General features: G+C 38.1%; 1 protein-coding gene across 8 annotated transcripts in view; it reads left to right on the top strand.

Annotated features, from left to right (window-relative positions):
• The window catches only part of chd9 (chromodomain helicase DNA binding protein 9), a 144,555-nt gene that overhangs the window by 113,889 nt on the left and 15,834 nt on the right, over positions 1 to 14,832 (top strand). For all 8 annotated transcript variants that reach the window (XM_031900162.1, XM_031900163.1, XM_031900161.1 and 5 more), the window contains 7 exons: positions 2,840 to 2,943; positions 6,487 to 6,604; positions 8,225 to 8,282; positions 9,010 to 9,052; positions 10,467 to 10,686; positions 10,959 to 11,161; positions 12,445 to 13,326. In XM_031900162.1, the coding sequence (XP_031756022.1) occupies positions 2,840 to 2,943; positions 6,487 to 6,604; positions 8,225 to 8,282; positions 9,010 to 9,052; positions 10,467 to 10,686; positions 10,959 to 11,161; positions 12,445 to 13,326 (1,628 nt within the window). The remainder of the gene's footprint in view (positions 1 to 2,839; positions 2,944 to 6,486; positions 6,605 to 8,224; positions 8,283 to 9,009; positions 9,053 to 10,466; positions 10,687 to 10,958; positions 11,162 to 12,444; positions 13,327 to 14,832) is intronic.

The following is a 14,832-nucleotide window of genomic DNA, read 5'->3' as shown; positions in this document are numbered from 1 at the left end:
TTGCACTCTCTCCAGCTCATTAATATCCTTCTTAAGGACTGGAGCCCAAAACTGTAAAGACCTATAAAGAGGCAAAATTATGTTTTCATCCTCTGAGTCATTTAACTATTTTATACAAGACAGCACTTTATTTACAAAAATCCCCAGATCCTTCTCAATTAAGGATCCCCCCAATACACTACCATTTAGTATATTACTCACGTTTATATTATTTCTACCAAAGTGCATAACCTCATGTAGTGACAAAAGTGCACCTATTATCTTTACCTGTCTCCTTATCTACTACTTTTCATTTAATTGGATCCTCCCTCTTTATTTCTGCAACCTTTTGTACTGATTTTTTTTATACATTCCTTTTTGTATTGCCTTTTCTTAAATCTGTTTGTTAAAAATTCTATTTGTTTATCCATTTCCTCTGGTTCAGAGCAATTCTTTTTTTTTTTTTTTTTATACGGCATTGCTGGCCAAATGTTATATTATGTATCCATGTTGGGTGGTGGTTACTACTAGCTAAGACATAGTTGCAAACATCTACTTCTTTAAAAAACATTTTAAAATTAATTTCCCCCTTTTCACATATATTTCTAAATCTGAAAAACTTATTTGGCTGAAATAGAAATTTAATGAGAACTCCAAGTTAAAATCATTTTGATTCAGGGTCTTTACAAATTTGTGAAGTTCTGGCTGTGGGCCCTGCCATATGAATAAAATATCATGTATGAAACGACTCGTGCCCAGCTCAGGAAGAATTTGCTTGTCCTCCCAATACCCTTCAGGAGGTTGGCATAGCTGGTGCGTATCTCATTCCCATGGCGGTCCCACAGACTTGTTAATAAAAAGAATCGTCAAACCAGAAATAATTGTGTGTTAAAATATATAAAATTGACTTTAGTATCAATTATTTTAGTAGGGGGGGGTGGATTTGGTCATCAAGTTCCAAATTCTGTGCTACTACTACTTTATGACCATGATCATGTCTGATCAGTTTTAACATCTAATGTGCACAATAACATATTTGAGTCCCATTTAAACTCTTGAAACATTTATATTACTTGTGTGGAATCTATTAAAGGAGAAGGAAAGTTGTTTGGCAATAGATGTGCCACATTAGTGCCACCTAGAACAATATATTTATTCTGCAGAAAGTATTGCCATACCTGAGTAAAGAGCCCTTGAAGCATTCTCCATTTGCTTAAGACAGCAGCTGCCATTTTAAAAAGCTTCCTGTTTGCAGTTTTAGCTCAGATCACACATTCCTAAGGGAAGGAGGAGGGAGTTCTTAGCATTTTTATGGGAGAGGAGAGAACTGTGCAGACTCTGCCATGGGAATAAAGGATTTTTCTGAGAGAGGACACTGGAACAACATGTTCCCAAAAAAGGAGACAAGAATCCTGTGTTTCTTTTGATAGAGTTCAGCATTTCTGTTAGTGCTTTATTTACATGGCTGTATTTACATAGACCTTTCTGATAAAGCTTACTTTACTTTTCCTTCTCCTTCAAATCTTTCTTTAAATCTGCAGGTAGCTTTATAATGCAATATTTTTTCTACATATTCAGATAAATTCCACCAGTTCTATATCAACTAGCTGGCTTTGATTATCTATACTAGATTCTTCTATCTGGAAAATATTTTCCAGGTCATAGTTTTTACTTGCTCTAAGGGCTAGCATTCCCAAACAGAGAAATATATAAAATGTATAACAACATTTATATTATATATTTTATTTATTATAATAAAAGCACTTTTAAACACACAGAAAAATCTGTATATAGACTTTCTATGTTCTGGACTCATGGAATTTGTTGCAACACCCTGGTGTTTGTACTGAGTGTTAACAGTATTGTGCTAGGTTCTGTTTGGTTTTGTTCCATAGCTTGTGGCGCTGATCTATATTTTGTCTAAAATATGTGATCCAGTGGAGGAAAAAAGGAAAAAAACTCTCAGGGTTTATTTTTACTTTAATCTTGCCAAAAAAAAAAAAAAAAAAAATGTTTTTCTCTTTTGCATTTCAAATGTTATACATTAAAAGTGAACCACCCGTAGATTGTCAATATAGCCAAGTTTCAATAAATTCTGTGGGGTAGGTCCCGTTTGCTTCTTCTGGGAGGCCCAAGATGCAAACATTGTTCAGTTGTATGCGATTTTCTGCATCTTTCGCCCTCTTTGTAAGATAGATGACCTGCTTTAAAGTTCTTGTACAGCAGTATGGTTCTGGTGGGCAGTGTCTTCCACTTCACCAAGCCAGTGCTCCACTATGGTCAGACTTATCCACATTGACCCAAAGGAGTAAGAGGTCTATTTTGAAGTTTTATTTTTAGGTCATCAATTTTTTTTGAGAGCTCAGTTTTCAACTCTTGGATTGCCTACAGTACTTAAGCGGAGTCTGGCTAGATCTCAGGACCGGTTGTGTGCCTGGATTAGCCTTCCCTGCCGTGATCTGCTGTGCAGCAGTGCAGATGGTATCCTGAACCTGAGCCTTATCCAAAATGGTTCCATCCCCTCTTGATGATTCTCCTGTGGTTGTGTATTAGGGGCTGTGTTTAGACTAGTGCAGGTTCATGGGAGTCATAGCAGAGGCTTCTGACTGTGCCTATGTGTCAAAATTAGGGCTCAAAATTAGGGATCTCTGCAGTCAGGGTACCAGATCAGGATCACTGTAGAACCTGAGTTCCATTTAGCAAGGCATGTTCAGTGCCCTACAATAGCCATACCAAAATCTTATTTATTTAGAAAATGAACATAAGTGTATGTTGAAGTGCTTGAAGTCAACTGAACTGGAGGTATTCTTACTCCTTGTTGCTGAGACATTTTTGTTTTAAATGGCTGTAATTGTTTCAGTGAAATTGACCTCTGGGTTCCCGAGCCTGATCATTCTGAATTGCCTGTGGATTGGTGGGATACAGAAGCAGACAAGTCGCTTCTTATTGGTGTATTTAAACACGGTGAGTAGAAATGCTTTATGAAATTCACTGTGAAAAACAAAATCAATAGACTTAGTTCTTTGCAGTAGTATTGAGACCATCAGTCACCCTTTTTTAAAGAATAACAAATCCTACACTTAAATATTGTTTTCTGTGATATCTTAGTTTAAAAGCACTAAAATGCTAAATTATATTTTACTGGGACATTCTTTTATGTCTGCTGAAAAATTGTTTATTTAAAAATGTTGAATATGTTCTTTGCTATTTTCTCTAAATTCATACAAGTATGTAAAGGTATGGGACCTGTTATCCAGAATGCTTGGACTTGGGGTTTCCGGATAAGGAATCTTTCCATAATTTGGATCTCCATAACTTAAGTCTGCTAAAAATCATTTAAATATTAAATAAACCTAATAGGCTTGTTTTGCCTCCAATAAGGATTAATTATACCTTAGTTAGGATCAAGTACAGGTACTGTTTTGCTTATTTGCTTATAATGGAGTCTATGGCAGATGACCTTTCCGTAACTCGGAACTTTCTGGATAATGGGTTTCCGGATAAGGGATCCCAATCGCCACAATCTTTGTACACCTTTTATAAGTCTTTTCATGGCCCATTCTTTCTGACAGAGGTTGTTCAGGGTGATTAAATTACAGTTGCACTTGTTTTTTGATTGTAAAATGAACTGAGATGAGGTCTTTGTTTGGTACTTTTGTCTGTCACTGTTTTCTCCACTCCAATTATAGGCAAAAGTTCATCTATCTAATGACCAAAAACAAAGCCAAAGATCTGTTATATTTTACAGGTTTACCCTCTGTTTTGCTTCATCCAATCTTTTGTTTTCAGAGGGCAGATCCTACTGAAGAAAATAATCTCCATGCATGGTGCTACCACTACTCTTGGTGTGGGTCAGCAATGTCAATATTTTGATTGAAGAAATATGTGTGGAAGAAAGCTAAAATGCCTTACACTTAAAAAAAACAAGTGAAATATGGTGATGGTTATTGGCGGAGACTAGTTAATTTTCAGTACTGCAATAATTACCCTGAAGAGAAAGCCTAGGTACCTTTGAGTTACTTTAAAAATAGCAAGATGTATGTCCTGCAATTGCCTGTTAAAGCCATGATCTCAGTCCATGGATCAAAATTACTTCTAAAAAGTGTGCAAAATTACTTCTAAAAATGTGTGGGAATTGAAAACCAGTGCCAGAAGTACCGTATATACTCGAGTATAAGCCGAGTTTTTCAGCGCCAATAATGTGCTGAAAAAGGCACCTTCGTCTTATACTCGAGTATATACGGTACGTTCTGCATACCCGGACGTGCGCTTGCTCGCAACCCCCCCCCCCTGCTCGCGTGCGCTCGTTTGCACACCCCCCCCCCACCCCCCACGGACGCTTGTGCTGCACTCGGGAGGATGTGCGCACTCCACCCCCCTGCGCTGAGCCGACTGTTCGTGCTTTGGCGGTGCACGGGGGTAGGTGCGCGTCGCGATTTGTTGAAGGGCAAGGATGCGCGCCGAGTATTCATGCTTGCCCGGCGCACAGGGGGTAGGTGCACGTCACGAATAAGTGAAGGACAAGGATGCGTGCCAGGTGTGCGTGCATGGATGGCGCACAGGGGGTAGGTGTGCGTCGCGACTATGTGCAGGTCAAGTATGTGCGCCGGGTGTGTGTGCTGAGGCAGCGCACGGGGGGGGGGGGGTGCGTGCGTCGCGACTATGGGATGGACAAGGAAGCATGCTGATATTGCTGGAATGTAGAACTGTTTGTCATCAGGGCCGGTAGGACTAAGGCAGCAACATACAATAAATCTCCAGGTATATATTGCTGCCTATACTGTTTCCTATGCAGTTCTGCAATGCAGTTCCAGTTGAGCATAGGTATTACCGTTCATGTTGTGGTGCGACCAGCCACATGTATTATCATAACGTATCTCTTAGGTCTGAATGTAAACTTAAATGAGATATTAACCTGTACAACCTTACATATGGTTATCTTATATTGGATGCACCTCATTTTCCAGCCCACGCCTTGTGTTTATTAATATGGTAGTCATGTAAGCACTTGTGAGTGTCCTTTTATTAAATAATTTGATTATGGAAACTTAGCAGTAGCGGCTGCATTTCCCACCCTAGGCTTATACTTGAGTCAATAAGTTTTTCCAGTTTTCTTAGGTAAAATTAGGTACCTCGGCTTATACTCGGATCGGCTTATACTCGAGTATATAGTTTTTTCAAAACATGAACACATTGAAATGTATTTGGGTCTTAGTGCTTTAAAATAATATCACAGAGAACAAAGTTGCAATGTAGGATATGTTTTTCAGTAAAATCTAATTAAATTTGTAAAGTTTGCATATATGTGTATTCAGTTCAGAGGAGTTAGTTAAGCATAGCATGTAACTGAGCTGTTTCTGCTGCATTGTGAATATCTACTACTCACCCTGTCATACGTGCATAAAGTGTTAATTGGCTTAACTCAAATGTGTAAAGCCAACTTGTTGTCAGAACACTAATGGGATCACCATCCAATTTGCTTTTTGGCCAGTTTATTTTTGAACCTGACATACTGACAAAATGTGCTGGTCATGGGTAATTTGGCTACTACTAAATTACTACAAATTTTTCCAACATACTATTCTTTGTTTGCCTTTTCCGGTATAATTCTAGAGCATTTTAATACTTCTCAAACTGTAATTATGTCAGAAAACAAATTTGTGTATGTAGAATAGAATAGAATATATTTTTATTGTCATTGTCACAAAGTAAACAACAAGATTTAAAAGAAGCAAGCAACAACTCAAAGCAGTGGCATAGTAAAAGATAATATCAGTCTACTGTTACATATTTAAAGCCATAATTGCTCTTGGATAAAAGCTGTCTCTCAGACGATTAGTTCTGGCTTTAAATGCTCTATATCTCTTCCCTGATGGCAAGAGCTGGAAGAGACAGTGGCCAGGATGAGTCGGGTAGATTATATGTCATATTTCTTATTACTAGGTGTGTTTTATAGTAATTCTCCATATTAAAATCTATACCATTTATGCGTCATTTAAGCAGAAATCTCACTAGATGTGTTTTACCATCACTTCTTTAGGTATATCATGCTTTTGACAAAATGCTGCTTAAAAATAGGAACTTAGGCAGATACATGTATTATTTGCCACCTGATATACCTCAAGAACATGCTTAAAATAAAAAAAACTTTTAGGCCTACAGATCTCACAGTTTAGGCATATCATGCATTAGTTAGAATATCATCATCATGTATTTATATAGTACCAGAAAGTTATGCAGCCTTTACATTTAATTTATATCAAACTGGGGTCTTACAATAATTTAACAAACAAGGTTTTCAGAACAAAAATAGGATCAGATAAAAAATAGGCTCACGAGTATACAATGTAAAGGTTATAATAATATTTAGGAAGTAATTTCTTTTGTAGATAAATGGCTTGTTTTTTTATTTTTGTGGGTAAAATACAAAACATATTTTAATATTGTAGAGATAAATTAATTGTGCCATATTTTTAAGCTGTACTGAGGCAAATGCATCTTTCTTAGGTTATGAGAAGTACAACACTATCCGAGCAGACCCAGCTCTTTGCTTCCTGGAGCGCGCCGGCAAACCAGATGAGAAAGCTGTGGCTGCAGAGCAAAGGGCTAATGATTTTATTGATGGGTAAGATGAACCAAGGATAGGGTTATTGTCTTTAAAATGAACATAATTAAAAAAAAAATATCCTATAGCATTGAAGTACATAGGCAACTAGGTAAGGAACACTGCCTGGGGTAGAACACTTAGGCCTATGACATTTGGGGCATTTTGATTGCCTTACCTCTTACCAAGAACAGCAGAGGTTAAAATTTCCTAAATCACTGCTTTTCATAGGCACAACAAAGTACAGGTATAGGACCCATTATCCAGAATGCTCGGGACCAAGGGTATTCCGGATAAGGGGTCTTTCCGTAATTTGGAACTCAATACCTTAAGTCTACTAAGAAATCAATAAAACATTAATTAAACCCAATAGGATTGTTTTGCATCCAATAAGGATTAATTATATCTTAGTTGGAATCAATTACAAGGTTCTGTTTTATTTCTACATAGAAAAAGGAAATTAGTTTTAAAATTCTGAATTATTTGATTAAAATGGAGTCTATGGGAGACGGGCATTCCGTAATTCGGAGCTTTCTGGATAACGGGTTTCCGGATAAGGGGTCTGATACCTGTATTGGAATCTTTTTTGCCTATGGCATACTGTGAAAGTGACAGGTAACTTTCAGTAAAATTCCAAAGTGAGCATTTTTTAAGCAGTGGTCGTCTGTCACTGCTTGTGTGCCCAAGAATAAAATCAGAAATCACGGAGCCCCATATGGGCCTACTTATTGGGTCCCAGTTATTAGTCCACTACCCACCTGGGTGCCCTGGGCAACTAAATAAAAGGACCAGCAAAATTCTACATCTCTAACTACGTTTCAATACACACAGAGTGTGCTCATTGTCTGCTTAAACTTTGCCAACACACACAAACCTTATCCCTTACATAGCTCTGCCAACAGGGCCTTTGACTGAGCTTTTCCGTACCCTCACTATGGGAATCATCGAAATGCATTTTTAATCATTTTGATTGCTGCAGTTCTCCATGGTAGTAATAGGAAATAATGGACTCTGAATACTGTAAAGGGGTGGTTCAGCTTCAAGTTAACTTTTAGTATGTTATAAAATAGCCAATTCTAAACAACTTTTCATTTAGTCTTCATTATTTATTATTAATAATTTTTGTATTATTTACCGCCTTCTTCTAAATATTTGCAGCTTTCAAACAGGTCACTGACCCCCGCAGCTAAAAATCTATTATTTTGTGGAACTACAGTTTAAATGTTATTGCTACTTTTAGTACTTATTTTTCTATTCAAGTCCTCTCCTATTTATATATCATTCTGTCATTCAAACCACACCCGGGCTGTGAGGATAGTTTGGATCCTAGCAACCAAATAGCTGCTGAAACTCCAAATGGGAGAGCTGCTGAAACTCCAAATGGGAGAGCTGCTGAAACTCCAAATGGGAGAGCTGCTGAAACTCCAAATGGGAGAGCTGCTGAAACTCCAAATGGGAGAGCTGCTGAACAAAAACTGAAATCATTAAAAAAAAAAGAAAAAAACAAATAATAAAAAATGAAGACCAATTGCAAATTATTACTATCTACATCATACTAAAAGTTAACTCGAAGGTGAACAACCCCTTTAAGCTTTACACCTATAGATTATGTTTAATTTTTCCCTATTTTATTTCTGATAGCGATGTTGAAGATCCAGAATATAAACCAGCTCCCACCCTCTTTAAGGATGATATGAAGGTAAATATTTTTATAATGTGTCATACCCCATCCACCTAAAATGTGTTTCTGCATCACAGTTAATAAAAGAATATAAGAACAAGAACATAGTAACATAGTAAGTTGGGTTGAAAAAAGACATACGTCCATCAAGTTCAACCATAATGCCTATATATAACCTGCCTAACTACTAGTTGATCCAGAGGAAGGCAAAAAACCCCATCTGAAGCCTCTCTAATTTGCCGCAGAGGGGAAGAACCTTTGTGTATATGCCATCAAACTTTTCAGGCTTTACATACCTCTTTGAGGGTTTACCATTAGGTAGGTACATATATAAAGAATGTCTAGGACAGCAAGTACATTTAGCAAATTGCCCCCTAAGTGACCTTCACCCAGAGCCCATCAGTCACTGCTGTGCCAGGCCAACTCCATATGGCAGCTGCAGAATTTGTGAACCTCTGTGCTAGGGTTACAAATAAAACTGGGCTTTTTACTGTAGCCTTGAATTTGTAAAATATTATAAAACTAATTTCTGCTGTGTTTTAGAATTATGGTATATGGATTGAATGTCAATCAAAGGGTAAGGCAAAAAAAAATTGCATCTACTGCTTCTCCATATTTGCAATATACTATAGTTAGACATTCTGTACATCTCAGTTCACTGTTCCCTGGAGAAGCAATTGATTTTTTTGCCTTTACATCACCTTTAATGTCTGTTTTTGCTGATGCTTGTTTTTTTTCTCCACAGGATGATGATGCTTCTCCTGGAGATCTTATCATAGCTGATGGAGGTTAGAATATAAATGCTGATCTAATCTACAATAATTAAATGCTTACCTGCATTAGATAGTTAAGTAGGATAGAAATGTTACACATGATATTTTGGGGACCTGTGTCAGCCCTAGTCAATCATATCCCTTTAGCAGTTCAATTTGTGCCTTTGAATAGCTCCACATCTTTTCTTCTACAGATTATTAGCACATGCTCTGTGCTGCTTTCACTGCTATCAGTTACCTGAGCTGAGAGACAGACTCACTTTATACACTTTATTTTCTATCACCTAACAGCTAAGCAGCAGCATGTTATCCCTTCTTATGTTATTTTAGGCCCCTGATATTCCAAGAACAGTGATGGCCAAAATTCTCATCCACCTTTCACTGCTCCTTACCACTTGTTGTACTAGCAAAGCACAAGTTCACAACAGGCTGCTCATGGAGCAGTGACAGGTGCCCAAAATCTTAAGCTAGCAGCGAAAATCAGCCTTTGTCCACTGCTGTTCACGACCTATACAGAAAAGAGTAGAATAAGGCAAATCAGCTTTTCTTTTGTTTTTTCAATTTTAATTGGTCAGGGGGTAAGCTGTATAATTTGCAACTATGGCTGCAGTGCAATATTCAGTGGGGTATTATTTTGGAACATCGCTGCCTTGCCAGTGTCTCTGAACAATTTGTGGACCCTTAAATCCATTTATCTTTATCTTAATCAGCCTTACTTGGTCATTAATGAATTAATTTGTTTTGCATACAGCATGGCATTTCCATCTGCTGCAGGTACCCTGTTTGGCCTTGCTTTAGTTTATTGCCAAGCCATTGATCCTGTTCTAACTAGACCCCCTGTGCATGGCCACCTCTTAATTACCTTGTAGACACTGTTAAAACTGCAGCTGGTGGCTAGTATTGCTAATAATGCTTACGTAGAAGAGTCAAAGCAATTGTGGATACAAGTGTAGCCTAAAGTTTTGCATTTGCTTTCTTTTGCCAACTCAATTTTCATGGACAGTTTAAATGCTTTTCTTTTACAGGCGGACCTGCGCTCTGCTCCGCTGCGTGTGGCAGATTCTATGGTTTTCACTGCAGGCACATGGGCAGCATAGAAAAGTGGATCCGCTTCTCAACCTGATGAAAAAACACAGGGCTGAGAGAAGCGGATCTATGCTTCGTGTGACCTCGTCCTAAGGGGTTTATTTACCATGTTGTATACAATTATTTATGGGAGAAAAATGGTGTGAAAAGCAGTGTAAAATAAATTTGATTCGGTGGGGAAAAAAGTTAGGCAGAAGCTAAATTTCTTTTGTAAAATACACCTTAAATTGCTTTTTTTTTTTTTTTTTTTGCTGAAGGAAATTTTCATTGACTTTCAGTTCAAAAAAATATCAAAATATTCAGGTGTATTTTACATGTTAAATACTTTTCTATATCTTCACAGATGGGCAGATTATGGACGGAGACAAAGTTTACTGGCCTACACAGTCAGCACTGACAACTCGCCTTCGCCGCCTTGTAACAGCCTTTCAGCGTACCTCCAAATGTAAGCAGGTCCAGTTAGTCACACCTGTATTCCCTGTTCAGGCTGCTGCAACTCATGCTCCAAATGAGGAGGCTACACTGAATCCAAAAATGGCAGCTAAAATTGAAAGGCAGCAAAGGTTAGTGCTACTATATGTTTAAAATCTTCTATTGCATAACATGTATATATGAACATAACAATGCACAACAGGATTATGTATTATATTTGCTTTTGTAATTATAATTGTTAGATACAGACAGTCACTACATATATTTCAGGCAGGTAGTTTTATTGCTGTATCCTGCCGTGTTTGGCCATGTTCCCAGATGGATATGGAAGTTACTTTTAATATCACAAGAATGTTTTTGTAAAGTTTTTACTAATGAAATTATATACCTGCTTTGGTTACAGATGGACACGAAGAGAAGAGGCAGACTTTTACCGTGTAGTTTCTACATTTGGAGTGGTGTTTGATCCAGGGAGGGGGCAATTTGACTGGACAAAATTTCGTGCTATGGCTAGATTGCACAAAAAGACAGATGAAAGTTTAGAGAAATATCTCTATGCCTTTATAGCAATGTGCCGCAGAGTCTGCCGGTTACCTTCTAGAGATGGTGAGTAACTAGTTTAATATATATATATATATAATATAGATCTGCTCCCCCCCCCCACACCACTGTATTGTGGTGCCATGTTCTTTACACCATATTTCTGGGCACATAGCAACAAAGCTGAACTGTACACCAATGTAGAGTGAGATTTTTTTCTAAGGACTATAGATGCCCATTGTCTCTAAACAAACTGGTCAATGCAGATTTATTAAAGGAGAAGAAAAAGGTAAAAACTAAGTTAGCTTTATCAGAAAGGTCTATTTAAATACAGCCATAAGCACTCGCAGAAAAACTGCACTGAGTTCTCTGTCAAAAGAAACACAGGATTTCTTGTCTCCTTTTTTGTAAACTTGTTAGGGTATCTGACTTCCTATCTCAGAAAAATCAGTTTTAGAAAACCTTGTCCATGAAAATGTCATTACTCCAGTGTCCAATTCAGACAGGTTTCAGGGGTTCTACTCGAACCTGTTCATTGTCCCCAAAAAGGACAGGTCACACCGTCCTGTTATAGATCTAAAACATATTCATATCAACCAGGACATCACAGTATCTAATTTCGGCCCCCCACCCATCCAATCCCAAGGAGGTGGCACTCCAAACTTAGTATGTCCCCATGGTCCCTGTGTCCCACAGACACCTGTAAGAGAAAAGGGAATGTTGTATTACTTACCATTAAATCCTTTTCTCTTATGTCTGTGGCACACAGGGCTACCCACCTTGGAAGCAATTCCTATGGTCCTGTTTTTCATTGGTAAGGTTACATTAGATACAGTTCTTTAATTAATATATAGCAGCAGGGAGGAGGAGCATCTTCAATATCCTGCCTTTTGGTGGTAGATGCTATAACCCCATGGTCCTTGTGTCCCACAGACATCCCGAGAGAAAAGGATTTAACAGTAAGTAATACAAAATTCCCTTATCAGCAACAAAATACCCAGAAAATACCCAGTTAGGAAAATTATTTGGATTTTAAATGACAGAACGCTAAGCTATAAAGTATAGGGTAGCCCTTTAATAATCTTTGAGACATCTATAGCATTCAGTGATCAATAGCTGTGTAAATTATGTTACAGCAATGCATATATTGTCTCCCTGGGAAAATTGTGCCTTCATATACCTTCCAGAGTGGGCGAGGTGTGTGGTGTGTTTGTTAACCTGTTGCAGTGTTTGTGAATGTGTGACAACCCATTATTTTTATGTATTCTTAATTATTTCATTGTATATTAATGGCTGCATTTATTTACTAGACCTAACATTAACTAAATATTCATCTCTGTTTTTTCAAGAGTTTGTAGACTCTTCCATTTCAATCCAGCCAATAACAGAAGAGAGAGCCTCTAGAACTTTGTACCGTATTGAGCTCCTGAGAAAGGTGCGTGAGCAGGCTCTGCGTCACCCTCAGCTTTTCGAGCGGCTAAAGCTCTGCCAACCAAACCCAGACCTTCCTGTGTGGTGGGAGTGTGGAACCCATGACAGGGATTTGCTTATTGGTGCTGCTAAGCATGGAGTGAGCAGGACAGATTATCACATTCTGCGGGATCCTGAGCTATCCTTTATGGTGACCCAGAAGAACTACAGCCAGAGCAAAGGGACCTCGTCTACCCCTCTTTTAGCTATACCCAACCATTTGTCAATTACTGCATTCCCACTGCATTCCCATTCAAAGGTCCAAGATGTAAAAGGGTTCACTAATGATGACATAAGAGTTAAAGAAGAAGCACTTAAAGAGGATATCCTAACATCAGAGGAAGAATCTGCATCTTCAGAACGACTTAAAGCAAGGAGAAAAATTGAGTCTTTAAATCCAACTATTGGTCCAGTATTCCATGCTAAAGAGCAGAAAGCAGTTGTTAAAATAGAGACCAATAGACGTATGGTAGCAGCAAGGACAGAGCCCCTTACCCCTAATTTAACTTCCAAGAAACAAAGGATAAGCAAACATGAGTCGGCATCTAGTTCAGATTCTGACTCTGACTCCAACAGATCTTCATGCTCATCCAGATCTTCATCATCATCTACATCCTCCTCGTCCTGTTCTCACTCAGGATCCAGTTCTTCCTCTTCGTCCTCTTCCTCTTGTTCCTCATCAACCTCTTCGTCTTCCTCCTCCTCTTCCTCTTCGACATCATCCTCTGAGGATAGTGATGATGGAGATGCACAGAAAAGTGGTAGGTAAAAGTAAAAGTTACACTGTAGATCTCCAAGTGATTTGTAGAACTCCAAAAATCTGTTTCAGGAAGCAATTAAAAGTGGTACAGGTATGGGATTTATCAACTATGCAATACATGAGTCCTGGTGTTTTGTGGATATGGGATCTTTCTGTAATTCATATCTTAATATCTTATATATCTTATAATACCTTCATATCTTAAGTCTGTTACAAATTATCTAAACATTAATTAACTTTAATATTATAAAAAATTGCGTTATTTGCAATAGTAAGGGAATAGAATAGTCAGTACAAGCAAATAGCAACGGCACTCAAGAGCTACATACGGGCCTTGCCCTTAAAAAATCCTTTATTGCGGAAATGCAACGTTTCGAGGCTAGGACAGCCCCTTTGTAAATGTCATGCTTGACAAAGGGGCTGTCCTAGCCTCGAAACGTTGCATTTCCGCAATAAAGGATTTTTTAAGGGCAAGGCCCGTATGTAGCTCTTGAGTGCCGTTGCTATTTGCTTGTTTGGAATCTGTGGGGAGGGTGCCGATCCCTCTCTAGCATTGTGCACCGAGCGGTGAGTTTTCGTTGGAGGGCTGAGGGAGTGCGGGTTTGGATTCGTTGCTTGCAAATAGAATAGTCAGTGACAGCCTGTCCTTCAAGGATAAATTAATCCACTCATTATTTTCAGTTTCACCCAGTTCAAGGGGAACTTAATCTCCTCATTGTTTTCAGTTTCACCCAGTTTAAAGTGAAACTTAAACACATTATTGTTTTCCAAGAGTGCCAATGCTTCTAAAATGGCTGCTGGAGCAATTTTTGTTTGGGTAAAATAAGAGGATTCATGAAAACAGATGTCCATTTAAACGCAAATCTTCTAATGTAAAATCTAAATTTTCGTTTGAATGATTCAAGCGTTATTGTGACATTTTATAAATACAGCAGTGATCGAGTTTAATTCGAATTTATAAAATGTCGAGTGACTTGAAAGACCAGGAAAAAATGAATTTTTGTATACGTGCCCCTATGTGTTGCTATTCTGCAAAACCTTGCAATTTGTCTTAATTTTTGTTATACATTACACTTAGGGTGTGTGGGGGAACTGTTTAATGTCCTTGTTGAAAGTAAAAATAACATTCCCTTATATAACAATTGCTTGGTTTTCAACAGGGGATGTCTAAGGCTAATTTCCTCCTACCTGCGCCTGCACTGTAATGAAAGAGATACGCGCTCCGGTGCAGGCACATGTAGCCGAAATACGCATAAAAAGATCTTAAATGATCCATCCATGTATATCTTATAGAAGTTTATAGTCAGCAAAGATCTTAGTCGACCTGCATATAGTTCTTTGGAGGGATAAACTAGGGTTTATTGAAGTGCCACAATGTAGCTTTCATTGCATGCTATTGCTTTATGGCCTGCATGTAGGAACTGTTTCTTGAGCAAAGTTGCAAATTGTCATTTGCAAATGTCAGACAACTATTCCTCCTTTTATTTGGACCTCAACAAAATGTATA

The sequence above is a fragment of the Xenopus tropicalis genome, chromosome 4, assembly GCF_000004195.4.
Source record: "Xenopus tropicalis strain Nigerian chromosome 4, UCB_Xtro_10.0, whole genome shotgun sequence".
Lineage (NCBI taxonomy): Eukaryota > Metazoa > Chordata > Amphibia > Anura > Pipidae > Xenopus > Xenopus tropicalis.
Note: the sequence above shows the minus strand (reverse complement) of the source record. Positions and strands in the feature narration are given on the sequence as shown.